The 20,237-nt window shown below is 38.1% G+C and overlaps 1 protein-coding gene across 13 annotated transcripts in view; it reads right to left on the bottom strand.

The window, feature by feature from the left end:
* Positions 1-20,237, bottom strand: part of RBFOX1 (RNA binding fox-1 homolog 1) — a 2,469,250-nt gene that overhangs the window by 1,270,348 nt on the left and 1,178,665 nt on the right. For all 13 annotated transcript variants that reach the window (XM_054041251.1, XM_054041252.1, XM_054041257.1 and 10 more), the window contains one exon: positions 3,204-3,266. In XM_054041251.1, coding sequence (XP_053897226.1) covers positions 3,204-3,266 — 63 coding nt within the window. The remainder of the gene's footprint in view (positions 1-3,203; positions 3,267-20,237) is intronic.

Here is a 20,237-nt window from a genome sequence, read left to right as displayed (position 1 = left end):
AGATATTACCATATGTTATCAGCTACATTGATCAGCTGTATGACTGCATTGCAAAATTAGGACTTAAAAACAGGGACTTTACTATATTTGAACGCTGTAATTTATATTTGTCTGTCAAATTGAAGTAGACAAAAATACTTCAAAATAAGTATCCATAGAAAATATTAAGTTAAAATAAATAAATTGCTTCAAAAATATGCAACACAAGCTCTATTGGTAGCATTATGCCAATTCTTTTGATCCTTCAAGCATAAATTAATGTCATTACAGACAATTTTATTCATGTGAGTAACTTTGAGCTTCATTTGTATTGATAGTTTAAGTTCCTATTCTAAATAAGGGAATGGGATAAACCATTTTATAATCAGTAATGTACTACATGTGTATACCATGTCACGGGTGAATAGGGCATAACGCCCAGCCATATGGTGTACTTAGGAGCCAACTCATCTACATTGCCTGTTACCAGGCAACGTGCTGGACTTCAGTCTCAGCTCAGTGTAAAAAAAAAAAAAAAAAAAATACCCCTTAGCCCAAGTAATTGATTGATATTCATTGTGCTGGTGAGATTATGATCACAAGGGAAAATAATACCAATTCTGATCACAGAAATTTGGCATCATTAAACATTTCCAAATTCCAAATGAGTTTTTTTTATTCTTTATTGTTGTACACTATAAATCTTTGTTAGCATGTTGAAGGGGGATTAGTATTTTTTTCCTAAAACTGCATTTGTAAATATTGACGTATTATACCCATAGACAAATTAATGTCAGCTTCCTCACAACATTCTGCTAATTATCTCAGGGACCACTGTCTCCCATAGGTTAGAAACTTCAGCCTCCTTCTTGCATTTCTACTAGAATTTTTCTAGCAGAAACTGTCAACAGTGTCAAATCCAGCTCAGAGCTGTTGGACTATTATGTGATAGCAATGACTGTTCATGACAGACAAAAAGCTAAAAGCAACAAGCACATTTAGAACAACCAAATTGATTCAAACCTGGCCTCAAGATGAGCAGCCATTGCTTTATCCACTAAGTCATGCAGCTTTCTTGAAATATTGAAATATGACTTCAAAGACATTATGGGGAAGATTTTCCACGTGGTGCACAAGGGAATTAGGAATGAAATGTCTTTTATTACTATGAAGGGCTGTATGCCTAATCCCCTGAATGACATAAAATTTAGTAGAGCGGGGGTGCACTCAGCTACTAATACTGATATATTTGAAAGCTAAAGAAGAATTTGGTCTGTTCTCCTTTCACTGCAAAAGTTGTAACTCCTTTTTACTTTAGGGGAACTACAAACCTCAATTGAGGGCAAAATTGCATACTCGTTTTCTATTAATTCAGAATGTGCTCCCCAGAACCATATGCAGTGGCTCCTTGTCTGGCTGCCTGGAAGAAAAGGGCTTCTTCACTGCCATAAGGGCTTACTCTGCAATTGGTGAAAAAGAGGAGGGAGGAAGGATAGGGTTTACCTGGAGAGAGCAAGGTGGAACAGGAAGCAGCTGGACCTGGGGAGATGGGGAAGGCACTGATCTTCCAGGTGACTGGAAGCACATGGTATTTATACCATAGGCAGTTCTGGAAAAGCCCTCTCTCACTAGGACTGGGCTAGCAATACCCACTCCTCCACACATGGAATCAAAATAGAACCGAGTTTCTTCATGATCCACTGTGAGCATTATGCTAGCCACTTTTTTTCCTTAGGAGCTGGCAAGGGATTTTTCCCTCACCACCAGACTGATCAAGGCGGGGTGAGGTTTTTTGCCTTCCCCACAGTGGGTCAGGGATTTAGTGGAGTGGGCAGACAGATTATGTTAAAATATCACACTTCAGTAACTAAAAATTGTAGCAGATGTCCATCCAGTGCAGGTATTCATTATGGAAAGAATACAGTGATCAGACAAGAAGGATTGGAAGAGGATACAGAGGAATCTTAAGGAAGCTGAGGGGGGGGGGGGAGGGAAGGAGCACACAGGACTTCTAACATCTGGTACAATAGGGAGCCAACAACCCACTCCTTTTCAGTGCCCCTTAAGCCTTATACAAGGGGAGGGCATCAGGGTCCCAGCAACCGGCTGGCTGGGACCAGGGTGGAAGGGAGATGTCTGACAGGAGCCCTGCTGTCAATAAGCGGAAATGCCTCAGGACATAGTGACCTGCACTATGCAACCTAATAAAAGCACATCCCTTGCCTCCTGCCTTTCTTCCATTGTGGGCAGACAATGGCTCTTGCAGCCTTCAATATGGAGCTGCTTCTGCAGCACTATAACAACATTTAACATTCATTACACAAGATGAAGATGCCAAATTGTGAGATTATTTTTTAAGTAGGAGAGAAGGTACTAAAATAATTGCAAAAAAAAAAAGAAAGAAAGAAAAGAGATATCACATTATAAAATAAATCAAAAGATCTACCTTGACTCATTGCCTAAAATTACTTTTCCTGTGACATATTAGTATTTATTATTTACTAGTGAGATATAATAAATTCCTTTTTCATAAAATAAATCCTCAGACATGGTTCACTGAGCACAATTAGCATCTATGTTCAAGCTAAAACAAGATATTTCAAGGGAAAAAAAGAATTCTAAACATGAAATTTAGAGAGAGAATCGCCATGCTTGTGCTTAATTATTACAGCTAATTTTCAGGACTGGAAAAAGTAAAAATTAATTAACACCAGAACACTTTTATATATGCCCTAAAAGCCAGGGGGCTTAATTCCTCATATTTGCATTATATGAACACTTGTACAACAAAAGTAAAAAGGAATTGCTCCTAGATATCTTAAGGGGGAAAAGTGGCTGAACTAACTCATGTATACACAAAAGCATTTCTTTATGCTTTTGAAGTATCATCCAAAGGTAGAAAAAATCAGTGACATAACCTTAATGTGTGAAATGAAAATAATAGAGAGAATATATATTGTTTTAACCTGTGGCCAGGCCTGAGAAAATGAATTGATTAAATAAGTCAGTTGCACATGATTTCACTGTTTGTTATGGATTGCACTCCACTCTATGCCTTGTACTTATGTTCTGCATGTCTCAAGATGCGCTATTAGCTAGAACAAGATGTGAAGACCAAAGCCTTTTTTGATTCTTTATGATTACAGAACTGAGCTCTCAATCCTGCTCTAGGGCCTGAGAAATATAAGTACACGGAGAAAAACAAAATAAACAGTGGTACTTACAGAAAGAAGGCTTCGCTCATGAAAACTGAAGGCACCACTTGCATGGGGCTTCTGTGCGATTTCCTAAGAGAAACAAAACATATTTATTGGGAAGGAGAAATTTGTTTGAGATTTTGTGTCTGTTTTTTAACCCTCTACCCTTTTTTACGTTGTCTTTCAAAACAGCTCAATAATCTTAAGTACTGCACAACCCCAAAATGGTTTATTTGATCCAAAAATATTAAAAAGTGTATATTTATTTTCCAGGAAAATGAGGGAGGGAGGGGAGTGTAATTTAATGTACAAAGTGCATTTTATATATTTTATATTACATTTATTTCTCTCTTTCTGCTATTTGATAATGAAGTTACACCTTACAACCAAAAATGCTATATAATCTTAAAACAATTTAAAATTCACAATAAAAGAACAAAATCAATAACACATAATTTGAACTTTGGTACTTTTTCATGTGAGCAATAAGGAAAGGCAGCGTGTGCACTGTTGTGTTGTAACTGGTTCCTTTAGTGCTCTGCAAAGCAAAAGACAAAACTATGATTATGACCTAACAATGCCTGACAAGTGTTTTATTGTTATTATTGAAGGGATTTGTGTTGGGGGGGGGGGAATGGCAGACATGCTTTGAAACTTATTTAAAGCCTGCATTCTAAGTTAGCTTTACAATCTCATCTAGTCAAGTAACTGTGTGGTTAATGTACACAATCGCATAGCTATAACTCAAACATTGTGATAGTTCAATTTCCTAGTGTAATTTTATAACACACACACACACACACACACATATATTTTTATTGTAAACATTTTAAAATGGTGATTAACTTTTTCTATACTTTTTCAGTTGTACAACTCAAGAATTTTTGTGAAGGAAAAATGAATATAAAGAAAGAGAAGAAGAAAGCTCTGGAGCAGAGGACACCTGAGGACAAGTGTTCCATGCTTATACATAGCTATTCATTAAAACAGGATGACAGTCTACTCCATGCCACCTTTTTATTGATGGGAATGTGGTGGCAGTTAATATTTTACTGAATCATTCATTGTATTCTAGCAATTATAACATACTCAGCCATGCTTTTCATGACAAAGGTGTGTCCCTATATATTTTTTTTCATTTCCATATGCAATTTCTAGTATGTGCTCTCTAAAATCAACATTCTTACAAACACAAGCATTATATGCATTTTGAATCTATGGCAAATCTATACATCACACAAATACTTTGTATGTGAAATCAAATGTAGAGATTGTTCATTCCCCAAACCATTCAAAATACCATAAGTGAATGCAGTCCATAGCTTCCAATAAACATTATTCCTTTCAGACATAGTTTGTTTTTTAAGAAGACCAGAATTCTGTAATCTTTGTCTAGGGGTATCCTTCCATCCTATTTTTTTCCTCTTAACACTCTTGTAACCATATACCAGTGTTAAAATAGTTACATTATACCGACGGTAGCTAAACAAACTTCACCATATGCTACCCACACTCTAGGGGAATAGAGAATTCCTCAAAAGTTTGCTGATCTAAAGGCAGTGCACCATAAGATATCCTCAGTCCTGTTTTCCAAGTGGACATGAAAGAGACATGGAGTACTTGTGGGAAAGCATGAGAGCCACATGGAGGAGGCAGTGTTTCCTTTGATCTCTATTAATTATACTGGTCAAAACTGAAGTTCTCCTTGGCCATGGAGTTGGTCACAATGCAGAGAGAAGCACCCAAAGAGTCTACAAGGACATCTTTCCATCCAGGGTGACACGGAAATTGCATACTATTTTGACACAACAAGCATAGCAGATCCGCATAATACACTCTAGCTAGTGACCACCTCATGCAATTTTTCAAGGCTACTACACAAAATTATCCAGGTGCTTTGGTCATATTCCATGAATAACCTATCATATATAGCAACAGAGGGTCCTGTGGCACCTTTGAGACTAACAGAAGTCCTGGGAGCATAAGCTTTCGTGGGTAAGAACCTCACTTCTTCAGATGCAAGGTTCTTACCCACGAAAGCCTATGCTCCCAGGACTTCTGTTAGTCTCAAAGGTGCCACAGGACCCTCTGTTGCTTTTTACAGATTCAGACTAACACGGCTACCCCTCTGATACTATCATATATAATTACATTGTGCATTTCAATATGAACAATATGAATCTCAAATGAACAAATATATACGTGTATAATTTGTAAACTATGCTTTATTTACCATTCAGTTGTTCAGTATCGTATGTAACCACAAAGAAGTCAACTCTTAGGCACATAATTGATATGTTTGGTAGTATGAATTACATCAAGGAGCATGCTTTTATTTTGTGAACACATCTATCTTCTAGCAGCATCTGGCTGCGAGTCTTTGCACAAAAAAGTAATCAGTATGTATTAAGAAGTCAGGGCATATTATTTGTCTGTAGTGATATATCAAACCACGCCCCCAAACTTATTAGAAACATCCATGAAGATGAAAACAACAGTATTTGAAGAAACTCAAAATATATTGGCATTTGTTTTTGTGTTTTATTTTTCATTGCATCAGGAACCACATCTGGGGACAAAACAATAAGCGGTATGTCTAGATTTGCAATTCCCACCATTCAGGAACACTAGCACTATAATTATGGGAAACTGGATTGGACCCAGCATTGCAGAATCTGGGAGCATTGTACACAGCTTAAATAGTGGCAACCCACCCGAACCAATTCTGATGTATAAGGAATTCATAATCTGCAACTTTCCTTCATAGTCCCCTGCTGTAACACCTTAAAAGAGAAAGCAGGGAGGACATTCAGCATAAACTACTAGATAATAGAAGAAACCAGCCAGTGCATATAGAAACATTTAGTCAAACAGACAAGTTTTAAAGTATTTTTGCAATGGGGCAACTCCTGGGCTGGGATGAATTTCTGAGGATATCAAGAGGTGAGGGCATACTACTGAGGCTGCCCTGGCCTCAGCTCCCTTGGGACAGTTGCCTCAGGCATTCCACACAAGCACAGATTGTACTTCAGCAAGAGTCTCTCTAGGTTATTTACAGCTTTGTACATAGTCACCAGCACCTTGAAATTTCATGACCTTGCATTATTTTGGCAACTTAAGTGGTTCCCTTAGGAACTATGAAAAGGCCAGAGTAAAAATAGAAATTAATACAAACATGAATACAAGAAGCACAAATACGAACACAGGCTCACACATCTGGTGCTTTGCATCGTCTCCTAAATGCAGGTATAAATGGTTGAGTCTGGTTTTAAAATGCAAGTAGACAATGTTATCTGTTGCTGCAAGTTAAAAGTCATCCCTTTTAGAGAGCAGCCAAACACAGCAAGCTGTGAGCTTTCCCATCATTACACTCCTAACAATATTACTCCTATTTTGAGGCTTTTTGTTTGGTCTCAGTTTAATTTCCTGTCAGCCTTACAAGCAATTTCTAATGTTTGGGCTGTAGGATATGCTCTGATTAAAAATAATCTTCCCAATTACTGCCTGGCATGAGTCTACTGCCACATGCACTCTGCCACTGGCCTCTGAATTTCTGTCAGCAGTAATTGTGTCTGTAGCTCCTAACTGTAAATGAAAACCCAGGGGGCATATTTGGGTTCCAGTTTCCTGTGCCTAGCCATATCTTTTAATTTGCACTGTCTGTCAAAAGGAGATGTTCATATGTACTAAAAGGAAATCCTTAGAACATCAGGGCAAAGAGAAAAAAGTGCAACAGGAACATGAAAAATTGTGTTCTAACACACTGCAGATAACAGGATGCTTACAGAGTGCACTGGTGCTTTTTATTATAGTTAGCAGATATAGAATGAAACCGTTGAGTCAAAATTTCAAGATACATATTTGTCATCATTAAAATTATACCATAAATTCAAAGTATGAACCCAAAAGGCTCTGAACAATTGATACAATCATTTAATTTTCCAAGTTACCTCCTAGGGATTTGATCATCGCAAAGGACATTTGACAAAATACGTTTTATTGATAAAAGTAAAGCACGTAGCACTGAAACAGATGTGTTTTTTTCTGGTGCACATACCATTCATTAATTCTATAGCACTATATAACATGTGTCCAAGGGAAGAATAAGAAACTTCAGTGACAAATGAGGACATGAAGTTATCTGAATTCCAACTTTTGTCTTCAGAATTCACTGTTAGTTGCAAAACTCTATGAGCTTTTTCACATTATTAAATAATGTAATTTCTTGCATGATAAATAGACAGAGCACTCAGTCATGCAGCATAAGGTAAAGCCACACAAATGGCAGTCCTATATCCTATGGACACAGAGGGCACTGCATGATAAACCACTGGTAGAAGTAGGAAAAACTGAAAGCTGCTTATGGTATAGGACAGAGTTTTCAGTGAAAAGTGAAACATGGTTCATGCAGAATACCCGACTTCAGACAGATGCTGAAATGTCCGTAGAAGAAAAAACACAAAGCATAGCATGTCAATGTTGACTTGTAACTTGGTCATTCCTCTTTGTGTTGTCCTGTTCATGTATTGAAAACTACTGAAACACATTTCAACACCAAATTGACAAGATTTAGTTCTTGCCAACAAGATATGTTAAATTTATAAGGAAAACAATGGGAACAACAATTTATTTAATACATCATCATTAATGGTACAAACTTCACATTTTCAGGGGTGGAAAACTGCTCAGAGGCCTGCAGTTGTGTATTCCCCCTAAGCATCTACATTCACAACAGTGCTGAACATGACAGTGCAAGTTCAATGCCATCATCGTCAGCCCATGCTAATTTCCATTAGAAGCTTTATTTAACTACCTCCCCTCTTGTTCGGTTTAAACAGATACCCGTTGGTAGCCCTCAAGGGGAAAAGGTATGCCTGAAGTCACCAGAGATCATTTGCTGTGTGGGGGAAAAAAATGAAGGAAGCCAAGTAGGTTTGGGGGAATGTGGTGAAGCAGAGGAACCACCCACCAGCACGGAAGAGGTTAAGGAGAGCCTTTGGGCTCCACTAGCACTGCCCTGTTATACCTTCAGCCAATGCCAGGTCTGGTGGGAAGGGAAAAGGAGGGAGCCTGCCTCAGTTCGGGGCTGACTGGCAAAGAGACAGGAGCTAGCTGCCTCCCTACCTGAGGGAAGGATCACTAACCTGCCTGCTGAGGCAGCCACCAAAGACCAAGCAGTGTCTTCCTATCCAAAGGAGATGAAGAAAGCGGCCTCAGAGCACCCAGCCTGAGAGGAACCCGGGTGACTGAAGCATGGAGACCAGACTTAGGGCTGCCACACCCAGAGTAACCTGGGAGGGGAGCAGGTTGCTGCCCAGGATCCATGAGGGGGCACTATTAAGAGACAAGCCACCACAGGAATGTGAACCATAGGGGCCACAGTACAATGTAACCCAGGGCAAACAACATTGCCTCCCCTCTGGGAGGTTCCCTACTCAGGGTGACCTACACTGGGCTCTGGGCTGGGACCCAGTGGAATGGAAGGGCCTGGGTCTCCCTCCCCACCCTCTTGCCTTAAAGACCAAAGCACCTCAACCATAAAAGCAGGGGAAGGAAGCCAGGTGCTCCACCCACTAAGCCGACCGACCCTCCAATCCCCCCCGTTACAGGACAATTCTCAAAGGCAGTAAAATCTGGGAAAGAATGAAGCAGGGAAGGAATAAATCAGTGAATACAAATTTAACTCAGGAGAAGTAAGGAAAGCAGAAACCAAACATACAGGGAGTATTTAAAAAAGAGAACCATTCTGTGAAAGGGAAAGGGCAGGAGGGCAGCCAAGAATGTAGAGCATTAATATCTTTCAGAAGCAATTTTCTGTGAAGCTTGAAGGATTGTACATGCAGTTGGGAAAAGTAAGCTTTTGTCTCAAATGTGAAATGGGGCCCAGTGAAGTTCTGAGTTCACTGTATGGGGCTTAGGTTTTTTCTTTCATGCAGGTATTAACTGAAACATTCAATTTGTAAAGTCCATCAGTGAGTCCCAGCAGAACTGCTCCTGTAGCACTAGTCAGCACCACCACTGATCTCCAAAAGCGGTGGCTGTGATGGTAGAGTAGACGACCTGGGAATAAACAGGAAGGAAATGAGCTGGATGTGGAGGAATAACAATACTAAAGGGAGAATGGGGTCCAAGAAGGATCCAGGCATCTAAGCAAGACCTTGTCTAAATGAATCTGAAACAGAAAAAGGTGTTCTTGCTCATAGTTCTTACTTGTAACATTAGGCTCTAGTTTTAGTCTTCTCCCAATAGGTTTGCTCTTCATGTTATAATCTTCTGATCGGGAGGCTCATATTTATGGGTGAGGCAGAATTGTCCAGAGGTTAGACAATGGGACTGGCAGTCATGAATTTTCTTGATTCTGCTCCTGACTTGCTGTATGAGCTTAGGCAAACCACTTATATTTAAATTGTCCTACCCTGTCCCTGACAAATTCTGAGAGAAAAACATGCCTTTATTTTCTTTGTGCTTGTGAGCCTTAATTTTGTGCAGCTTTTAGTTAGCATGGTGATGAGCAACTGATAAAAACAAAGATCTCTGAGCTGCAATTTCCCATCTGTATAATGGGTATAGCAACCACCAGCTTTGTAGTGTCCTCAGATCACTAGAATAAGGGTGAAAAGTAGGGTTGTCAAGCAATTAAAAGAATTAATCACGCAATTAAAAAAATCATGATTAATTGCGCTGTTAAAGAATAACAGAATACCATTTATTTAAGTATTTTTGGTTGTTTCCTACATTTTCAAATATATTGATTTCAATTACCACACAGAATACAAAGTGTACAGTGCTCATTTTATGTTTATTTTTATTACAAATATTTGCACTATAAAATGATAAAAGAAATGGTATTTTTCAATTCCACCATAACAAGTATTGTAGCGCAACCTCTTTATCATGAAAGTTGAACTTACAAATGTAGAATTACGAACAAAAATAACTGTATTCAAAAACAAAACAATGTAAAACTGTAGAACCTACAAGTCCACTCAGTCCTACTTCTTGTTCAGCCAATCGCTCACACAAACAAGTGTGTTCACGTTTGTGGGAGATAATGCTGCCCACTTCTTGTTTACAATGTTACCTGAAAGTCAGAACAGGCATTTGCACGGCATTGTTGTAGTCGATGTCACAAGATATTCATGTGCCCGATACGCTAAAGATTCATATGTCCCTTCATGCTTCAATCACCATTCCAGAGGACATGTCTCCATGACAATGACGAGTTCTCCTCGATAATGATCCAAATCAATATGGACCAACGCATGTTCGTTTTCATCATCTGAGTCAGATGCCATCAGCAGATGGTTGATTTTCTTTTTTGGTGCTCTGGATTCTGTAGCTTGCACGTCAGAGTGTTGTCTTGCTCTTTTAAGACTTCTGAAAGCATTTTCCAAACTTCATCCCTCTCAGATTTTGGAAGGCACTTCAGATTCTTAAACCTTGGGTCAAGTGCTGTAGCTATCTTTGGAAAACTCACATTGGTATCTTAACATACATAAAAACATAACAATGGCCCTACTGGGTCAGACCAAAGGTCCATGTAGCCCAGTCTGCCATCAGTCTTCCAACAGTAGCCAGGTGCCCCAGAGGGAATGAACTGAACAGGTAATCATCAAGTGATCCATCCCCTGTCATTCATTCCCAGGTTCTTTACGTTTTGTCAAATCTATAGTGAAAGTGTTCTTAAAACAAACAACATGTGCTGGGTCATCATCTGAGATTGCTATAACATGAAATATATGGTAGACTGTGAGTAAAACTGAGCAGGAGACAGACAATTCTCCTCCAAAGGAGTTCAGTCACAAATTTCATTAACACATTTTTTTTAATGAGCGTCATCAGCATGGAAGCATGTCCTCTGGAATGGTGGCTGAAGCATGAAGGGGCATGCAAATGTTTAGAATATCTGGCATGTAAATACCTTGTAATGCCGGCTACGAATGTGCCATGTGAACACCTGTTCTCACTTTCAGGTGACATTGTAAATAAGAAGTGGGCAGCATTATCTTCCATAAATGTAAAGAAACTTGTTTGTCTTTGCGATTGGCTGAACAAGAAGTAGGACTGAGTGGCTTTGTAAGCTCTAAATTTTTACATTGTTCTGTTTTTGAGTGCAGTTATGTAACAAAAAATCTACATTTGTAAGTTGGACTTTCAAGATAAAGAGAATGCACTACAGTACTTGTATGAGGTGAATTGAAAAATACTATTTCTTTTATAATTTGTGCAGTGCAAATATATGTAATTACAGTAAAATATAAAGTGAGCCCTGTACACTTTGTATGATATGTTATAATTGAAATCAATATATTTGAAAATATAGAAAAATATCCAAAATATTTAATAAATTTCAATTTGTATTCTGTTGTTTAACAGTGCGATTAAAAACTGCAAATAATCATGATTAATTTTTTTAATCACAATAAATTTTTTTAGTTAATCATGTGAGTTAACTCTGATTAATCGACAGCCCTAGTGAAAAGCATTATTTTGTATACTGTATAGCCTTTGAACAAAAGCATCCCATTTCCTCCCACAAAGTCCTGCAGTGCAGTGGTATCCTTCAGTCAGAAGGGCAGAATTAGACTCTCTGAAACCCTCTAAATATACTCCTTAATCCATATCGGTACTAACAAAATCACTTCATCTTCCACATCCTTCTTGAGCCAAGAATATCACCTGCACCACATCCCGAAATATCCTGCAGACATGAGGAATGAAATTAAGGTCCCGATTCTACAATTTTGGACATATTTAAGCATGTGAGTAATTTTACTCTCCTGAAAATCCCCACTGAATTCAAATGGAACTACACACATGAGTAAATTTATGCAACTGCTTACATGTTTTCAGGATCACAACTTAAATGTCTTATCACTCACATGGTAGCATATGACATTACTATACATTCACAATTAACAAACTGAAAAATATTAAAAAACAATCAAAAAGTTTTAGATAGTATATGGTTTAGATATAGTGTATGGTTTTGTTCATTTATCAGAGTTTTACTTCAAATCCATTTGTCAATGAAATGCAACTTTCCATTTCTATTATCAAGATTAATGTCCCAACAATACACAAAGGCATAAACTGGACTGTAAGAGGGAAATAAAAAAAAAATCTGATATACTTCCTTTGATTACTGTTTTATTTATACTGCCAAGAACATTTTATTTTTCTGCTTCATAATTCAACACTTGCTCCATAAAAAATAAAATTTTAAAGCCAACAGCCTCTTCTATTTAACCACAGCATACTATACTGTACTACAGAGTGACCTTTAGCTCTCACTTTTTAAAATTTAAAAATGTTAATAATCAAAATACCTTATTACCCCTGAATGGAAAAGAAGCTTAAGAATAAAAATTGTATTTGATTGTTAGAGATTCAGAGAACTGCAGTATAAAATGTTGACTTATTTTCTTCAGAAAGATAATCTCCTTATCAGTATTCATTTCAACCTAAAAAAGGTTTAGTAGCAGGGTGGGAATTTACATTGGCCTCATCTTTTTAAAAATGTAATAACAGGGAAATACTAAAACTACCAGCAGAGGTTTGTTAGTTATCTTCATGTGCAAAAATGTTTAGCATTAGATCACAATGGATATAATTATCATTATAAGTTCTATACAAATGCACACAGAGCAAAGCTTCTATACAAAGGATTAAGTTACCTTATGCACGGAACTGAAGTTTAGTTCATTTTATACAAATTACTGACTGTGTTTCTCAGAAGAGAAGGATTTAACTATTTTTTAAACCTAAAAAGCTTTTTAAAAATTGCATACACCCCTCACCCTCTCGCCCCAACACATATCCTTTACATGTCTGAAACTCAAGCTTGCCTTAAGGAGGTCAAATGTCAGCACTATACTCCAAATTTGGGTTAAGGAATTGTGAAAAAACTCGAGTTATAACTATAATTATCCATCACTAACAGCAAAAATGTATACTTACCACAGTAACAATGTGCTTGTAGACACACACAAACGCACGTCAATGAATGAAGCACCCAGTGCTTGCAGGCTTTCAGTAGAAGTATTCAAAAAGTCAGCATCTGCCCAAGTTACCAAAGATCTATTAAAGTATTGGTAATATTGTAGTAATCACAGATACCACTGTTTGCCAATAACTGTTCAAAAATTTTTCCTTTTTAATGGTGACCACTGTTGTTCAGCTGACCCACCATCACTTACTGTCACTGATTGCTTGGGATACCCCTTAACTTCATCTCAGCCCACTATTAACATAGTATCAATATTTGCATCTTCAAGCCTGAAATTTGAATTCATAAATATTGCTCAAAGCACAGGCACTAATGGAGATAACAAACTGCATCATATTATCACTTATACCAGACAAGGATTGCTCGAGGCTCAAAATATTGGGGAGGGGGACACCAGGCTTCACAGACATTCAGCCATTCTTATGAATGCTTTTTCTGACAAACTCAGTGTGAAGAGAGACAGGAAAGAAGGACATATTCAAAAAAAAGTGGTGATGAGAGTTACATTTGAATGGATGTCCAAAGGTTTGGTTACTTACGTGAATTTCTTTGTAAGATTACCATAGAGAATATACTGTAGTGTGAATACTGTTGGCCAAACATTGACATTCTGAAAAAAGTCAGATACAGCCTAAGTCGCTAGTGTAACTCCACTGACATCACTGCATGGTGTAAATCTGATGTAAATTAAATAGGAAATCAGCCACCTACACCTTTGCTATTTCCACCTCTGTATAAAACAAGAAAGCGCATTAGGCTCTAGACACTATTTAACAAAAGAAAGCTTCTGAGCATTTTGGAGTCACAAAAAAAGTTTCAGGTTTGTTTGAAGGTTTGAGGGACATTCTTACTTAATACAAACCAGTTTGCTCATATCTTCCAAAATATTTTCAAAAGCAGCTCAACAATGGATATCTGTCTCTCATATATTGACTATTTTGCTAGTGTCAGCTCTTCAACAGCTGTTGAAAGGTACTTTTAAGAAGTGCTTTTCCAATCCTTTCATTTTGATAAAGCTTGCTAATGGCTCATGAGTTTAGCAAATTGGGAAAAATCAATCGACCAGCAGAAAAGAAGCCTCTTCACTATGGGAGATTTATACAAGTTATTGCAATAGAATCCCCAAAAAGGCGCTCTCTCTCTCTCTCTCTCTCTGTCCCCATTATAAGCTCTGTATAAGTTACATGAAACTATTTTAGAAATCACGTTTAAAAAATGTTATTCATACTTTTTTTTTTTAATTCCTTTGACTGTAAAGCCAAGTGCCTTAGGTCCTGATACAGCAAAGCACTTACGCATGTGAACTTGTCCCACTGGCATCAGTGGGATTACTCACTTGCTTAAAATTAACCACATGCTTAACTGCATTGAAGCCCTAGAAACCATAAGTACAAATTTATAAGGCTCAGAAAGAGAAGAAAACTATAACCAATGAATTTTAGAAAGCTCTAAAAATTCCATAAAATATCTGTACAGTGACTTTTCTATCAGTTATAATGTGATTTTAACACTGAATATCTGAATACTGATCAAGGCTAAAAGCAGTAATAGCATTACACCATTGGGGTTTATGAAACTTTCATCTCTAGCCCTGATGGTCATCATCAATCTCTGGTCTTGAACTGAACATCGCTTTCATTTGAAGAATGAAATTTTAGGAGGAATGTCACATTTGGGGGAAAGAAGGCTACATCTGTTTGGTTTTTGTTTGTTTGGTTGGTTGGTTGGTTGGTTAGTTGGTTGTTTTGATTATGGAAGATGTCTGAAGCTGCCCAAAGATTTGGAATGCTACTAACTCCCAGCTGAAATTAATTAGTGGGCTGAGGGCAAATGAAGAAGTCAAAGGAAAATGAAAAACGTAGTTTATCGCATGGCTTTGTGATTCATAACATGGATAACCTTACTGCACATTTTGCATCCGCAAGTACGTATGCATGCACACACACACATATATGTCTATACTGTATGTACAGAACATCAAGTTGGGCCAATAATAAATGCATTAACTTAATTCAGAAATAGTTCAGTTGTAGTCTGCATCTATCATCATGATAGGAAATTTACAACAGATGCCTATTGCATGTGCTTTTTACACTGCTCTGCTACCAGCCCTGCACAGTGGTAACATGGTGGTTAGAGGGTGCAGCACTTCCTACTGCTACTTTGGTTGCAGTGGAGAAATGCACAAACTAGCCTCCTGAGTAAATACCCAGGGGTATTGAATGGGTTTCTTCAGCCTGCTGCTGTACCACTGCTACTGGTACTTGTGATAGCTGACATAAACCTATCTTGGTATCTCTACATGTGCTGCATCACACCTCCAATTGCAGTGTAGACACGCCCCAAGAATCTTGTTGACACTAATGTTCTATGGAGAGACATTTGGACAAGGTCTGGGTCACCGAAGTATGACTGTGATCATGAAAGAGAATACCTTCATACCCACCTAAAATCAGCGGCCTCTATCAGGGGGGTTATTATTGTTTTAATTACAGGAAACATATACAACCACCAACTGCTAGTTTAAGTATTTTGCTCAATAAAATCCAATGTTTCTGAGGCTCTTGATAACTACCCCTGTGCTGGAGTCAATACCGAAGCAGTAAAGGAGGCAAACAGCAGAGTATGGAGCGTCTCTCCAATACTGTGATGCCGGCAATGAGAGTTTCTCTCAGAGTCCCACCAAACCTTTAGTTTAGGGTGACCATACATCCCATTTTGGCCAGGACAGTCCCTTTTTTAAGCCCTGTCCTGGCCGCCCCGAATTTTGGCAGAAGTGGACATTTGTCCCATTTGCTCTTCCCAACTTGATTAGTTGGCATGAACAAACAGGACAAATGCCCAATTTTGTCAGAAAAGTGGGGTGCAGAGGAATGTGCGAGGGAAGGGGGCAAGCAACAATGGAATCCCCATGCAGGGGAGGGAGGCAGGGCTCAAGTGAGTAGCGATGCCAGACCCAGACATTGGAAAATATGGTCACCCTATCTAGTATGTGTGTCACTGCTTGCCTAAGCCCTGCCTGATCCTCTCCCCCCCCCAGTGCAGGGAGGGGGGCTCAGGCCAGCCCAACACGGTGTCCCGTTTTCCCTTTGGGAAGTATGGTCACCCTACTTAGGTACTTCCTAAATACTTATTTCAAAGCAGCTAATCTCTCTGGTAAAATTAGAGCTAGATTTTATGTAGTAAAATCAAAGAAGCACTCTTCTTGATCCATCCATAACAAAGAGTTTCATTTTAATAGGGACTACAGAAACTAGAATGCTTTAATCATAAGCATATCGTGGCTGGGCTACATAACAGCTTTCTTTATAGTCACACACAGAACACATGCAAGAGTCTTACAAATTCCTGATTTGACAACATACTAAAGGCAAGCATTCCCTGCTCTTCATTAAGGGCCTGATCCTGCAAGGTGCTACAGACTGCTCATTGCCTCACAGGATTGGAATCAGTTATTCCTTGATTCGGCCATTTCTCTAAAGTGTCTTTATACAAAGCTAGCTTGTATCCATATATAAACCTCACACTGACCATGCCATTCATTACAGCACTTATATGAAAACATTAAGAGGCAGTGTGGTGACAAATCTTCATACTTAGAATTAGGCATTATGGATGAAACAAAAAAGAAAAGCAATTTTCCATTGTACAAATTTTCAATGCTCTACATGCAAGAAATGGAGGACGTTAAGCTGGCGTCAGTGATGCCTTGTTTGTAAACTGCTACCTTAAGCCTGTATTTTTTCTTTTTCATGCAAGTTACCAGGGACTCAACTCACTGATATGTGCCTGAACTTTCAACTTGACTTTAATAAAGATTTTCATGTAAAATGGTAATGTTTCTACTGAGGGTGCCATTAAAATCTTTACAATTACTCTTTGCCAGTATTGTTTATTACCACCATATTCTCTGTCTACATTACACAACAAAGCCAAAGCACTGGCAATTAGTGAAAACATAAAACTCTGAAGATTTTACGTGGCAACAGTGCACTATATTTTTTTAACTAAAAGTATACACCTCAGTGACCTCCTATATTGCACTGCAACAATAGATACATAAATCGAGTCTATAAAACCACATTCTGACTTTTTTCTAAACTGGCAGCACTGGATGGGGGATGAGGCAAGAATTGTTTTTGAACCAAAACATTTTTATTGTTTGTAATTATAAACAAGACATATTTCTAACAGAATTGTATATGCTCTAAATTGGAGAACTGATAAAATATATAATGAATGACCAGAGATTAGCTGTTGGCAAACCGCAAAAGAAGAAAGGATTAGATCCTCACCGAGTAAAAATCAGATTTGGTTCCAATGAGGACCTACCTGTTGTTATACTTGGAGTTGTGTTTAAGGCAAGAAAATCTTAAGAGAGCACAGATAATATTGGCATTTGTTTCAGTTAACAGGAAGACTTCAGTACTTTGCCCGCAGGGATGCAGAGTTACTCTGTTGAATGATTCTGGTGTCATGTGCTTGAATATTGTGTGAAGATGCAGGGTTAATATTTCTCAGTCACTATGATAGGTGCTTTTTGTTAACCCCAACCAGGATATAAGGGAGATTAGAAGCTCTCTTTGAGGCAGAAGGAAACTAGGGGCTGGGGCAAATGAGGTCTTGCTGGGAAACTTTAGGAACAGCCAAAATTGGGGAGAAAGATTTGGTTATTTCACTTATCAATATACTCAAATCCCAATCACAGCATGTGGAGGAGAGGAATATGGATTAAATACACTATATGGATGCATATGTTGTTTAGAACATTGTGAGAACTCCATTGTATCAAGCTAATCATATATATTTTTAATGAAACAGAGGAGCCCCACAACAAAAAAGTAGGGAGAGGAAGGCTGTTCTAATGCATACATGAGGAAACAACATTCTTTTTTGTGATTCTAGTCCGCATCACTGAAACTCAACATGAAATTTGAAACAACAAATTTCATATTCTCATTTTCTATTAAAAGAATTATCGTAAAACACAAAAGCTAATGCCAAACTTTCCACAAGCCTATAGCCATAAAACGGCTCATAAATAACATTTGTCCAGAACTGCGTCAGTTAATAGGAAAAAAATCATGGCCTAAATGGGCAGTTCAAGTGCAAAAATGTAGCCCTAACTATGCCCATCCCCAAAATGTACACATTTTCATTGCTTTCAGAGGTTTCCTATGAACTCCTGAACTACCAGGTCCACTCATTTTTTTCTCCACTTGTAACGCTCCCTCAGCATATAAAGAACTAGACAAACTGTGGGTAATAGCACCTTCACCATCACTCACAGCATCAGTAGCTTCACACCAGTAATCTGACACTTGTGAAATAAGACCTCTTATCAATAAAGAGGGAGCTCAAAGGCTTTTAGGGCTGGAACAGGAATCTGCTGGTTGATGCAAATCTCTCACCAGTTCATTTGAACCTGACACTTAATATTCAAACAATATTCAGACTGAAACTGCAGGCCATATACTCCAAGGTTAAAGCTAAGTAATAACACAGATCAACAATGTGACAAGCCCAGCACACAAACCTCCAATGCAGGGCTCATTTTAAACTCTTTTCAACTACAAACGGAATCTGGATTCCATTCCTCCCCTCCAGCAATACTGGTCCATCTATAGGGGGAAATAATAGCAATCAGAAAATAAATAGCACAAGATTACTTTGCTAATCGGGATATTAGATACATAGAAAATATGTGCACCTTATTGTCAGAAGGCAAATGCTCAGCTGGCATAATGCCATTGGTTGCAAATGTAAGCAATGGAGAGTTATGCCAGCAGAGAATGTGGCCCATTTTTTTTAAAAAGTCAGTTTATGGTATATATCAGGGGTTGGCAACATTTCCAAAGTGGTGTGCCAAGTCTTCATTTATTCACTCTAATTTAAGGTTTCGCGTGCCAGTAATACATTTTAATGTTTTTAGAATGTCTTTTTCTATAAGTCTATAATATATAACTAAACTATTGCTGTATGTAAAGTAAATAAGGTTTTTTTAAAATGTTTAAGAAGCTTCCTTTAAAATTAAATTAAAATGCAGAGCCCCCCAGACCGGTGCCAGGACCCGGGCAGTGTGAATGCCACCAAAAATCAGCTCGCGTGTCGCCTTTGGCATGCATGTCATAGGTTGCCTACCCGGTATATATCTACCACATCAGCCATCAAAACCAAGTCTAACAAGAAGGCATAAAAACTTTGACACATAATATAAGAACATAAGCACTGCTGTACTGGATCAGATCAATGGTCCAGCTAAACCAGTACTCTGTCACCAACAATGCCAAATACCATTATCCTTTGATAGTTCCAGATTATATATTTTTTCTTTCCATCACAAAGTTCTAGCTTCCGGTTCCCCTATGATCTTTGTCCATTTTGCATTTGCTTCATCTTCTTCTTGCCACATTAACCTTCCATTTTACCCAGCATAGTTTGGCTCACATGTGAAAGCTCATCTGGAAATTGAGGCATTTAGACAGCATCTTGCAGCTCCTGATCAATTAACTCGCATCACCACTGTTTACTGTCAGCATTCTACTTCTGATGTTCTCACTCCTCCCTCCATTACAAGATGTTCAGTATCTTATGTCTTAAGCAAGTCCATGCTCCCCAGAACCATTGGTTAATTACACTAAAGTCTGGAAGCCAAAGCACAGCAGAGCACCTTTCCGTCATATAAATTACTTTTACAAGGTTGCTTATTTCTAGAGCTTTTAGTTCTCAAGAGTGTGTTAAAACAACAATAATTTTGGCAATAAAGATTATTCAGGTACTCTAGTTGGAAATCATTGGGGAGAGCAATTCTGGAAAGCATTCATTTTTACAATTGTTTTAACAATTTGAGCTCTGCTACAGTTTTTGTCTGTTATATCCTGAATAACTAATGAAAGATATTGCCCCGTTTGGCAATGAAGATAATCTTATTCTAAGGCTCACTTTTCTAAAGCAATTTGTGAACAATATAATTTTATATTACAGGTATAAGGAAGTTTGGGAAAGAAAACAAGGAGCAACACTTCCAATTAAAAATATAGCCTTGAAGAGTT

This window comes from Malaclemys terrapin, chromosome 10 (genome assembly GCF_027887155.1).
Source record: "Malaclemys terrapin pileata isolate rMalTer1 chromosome 10, rMalTer1.hap1, whole genome shotgun sequence".
NCBI lineage: Eukaryota > Metazoa > Chordata > Testudines > Emydidae > Malaclemys > Malaclemys terrapin.
Note: the sequence above shows the minus strand (reverse complement) of the source record. Positions and strands in the feature narration are given on the sequence as shown.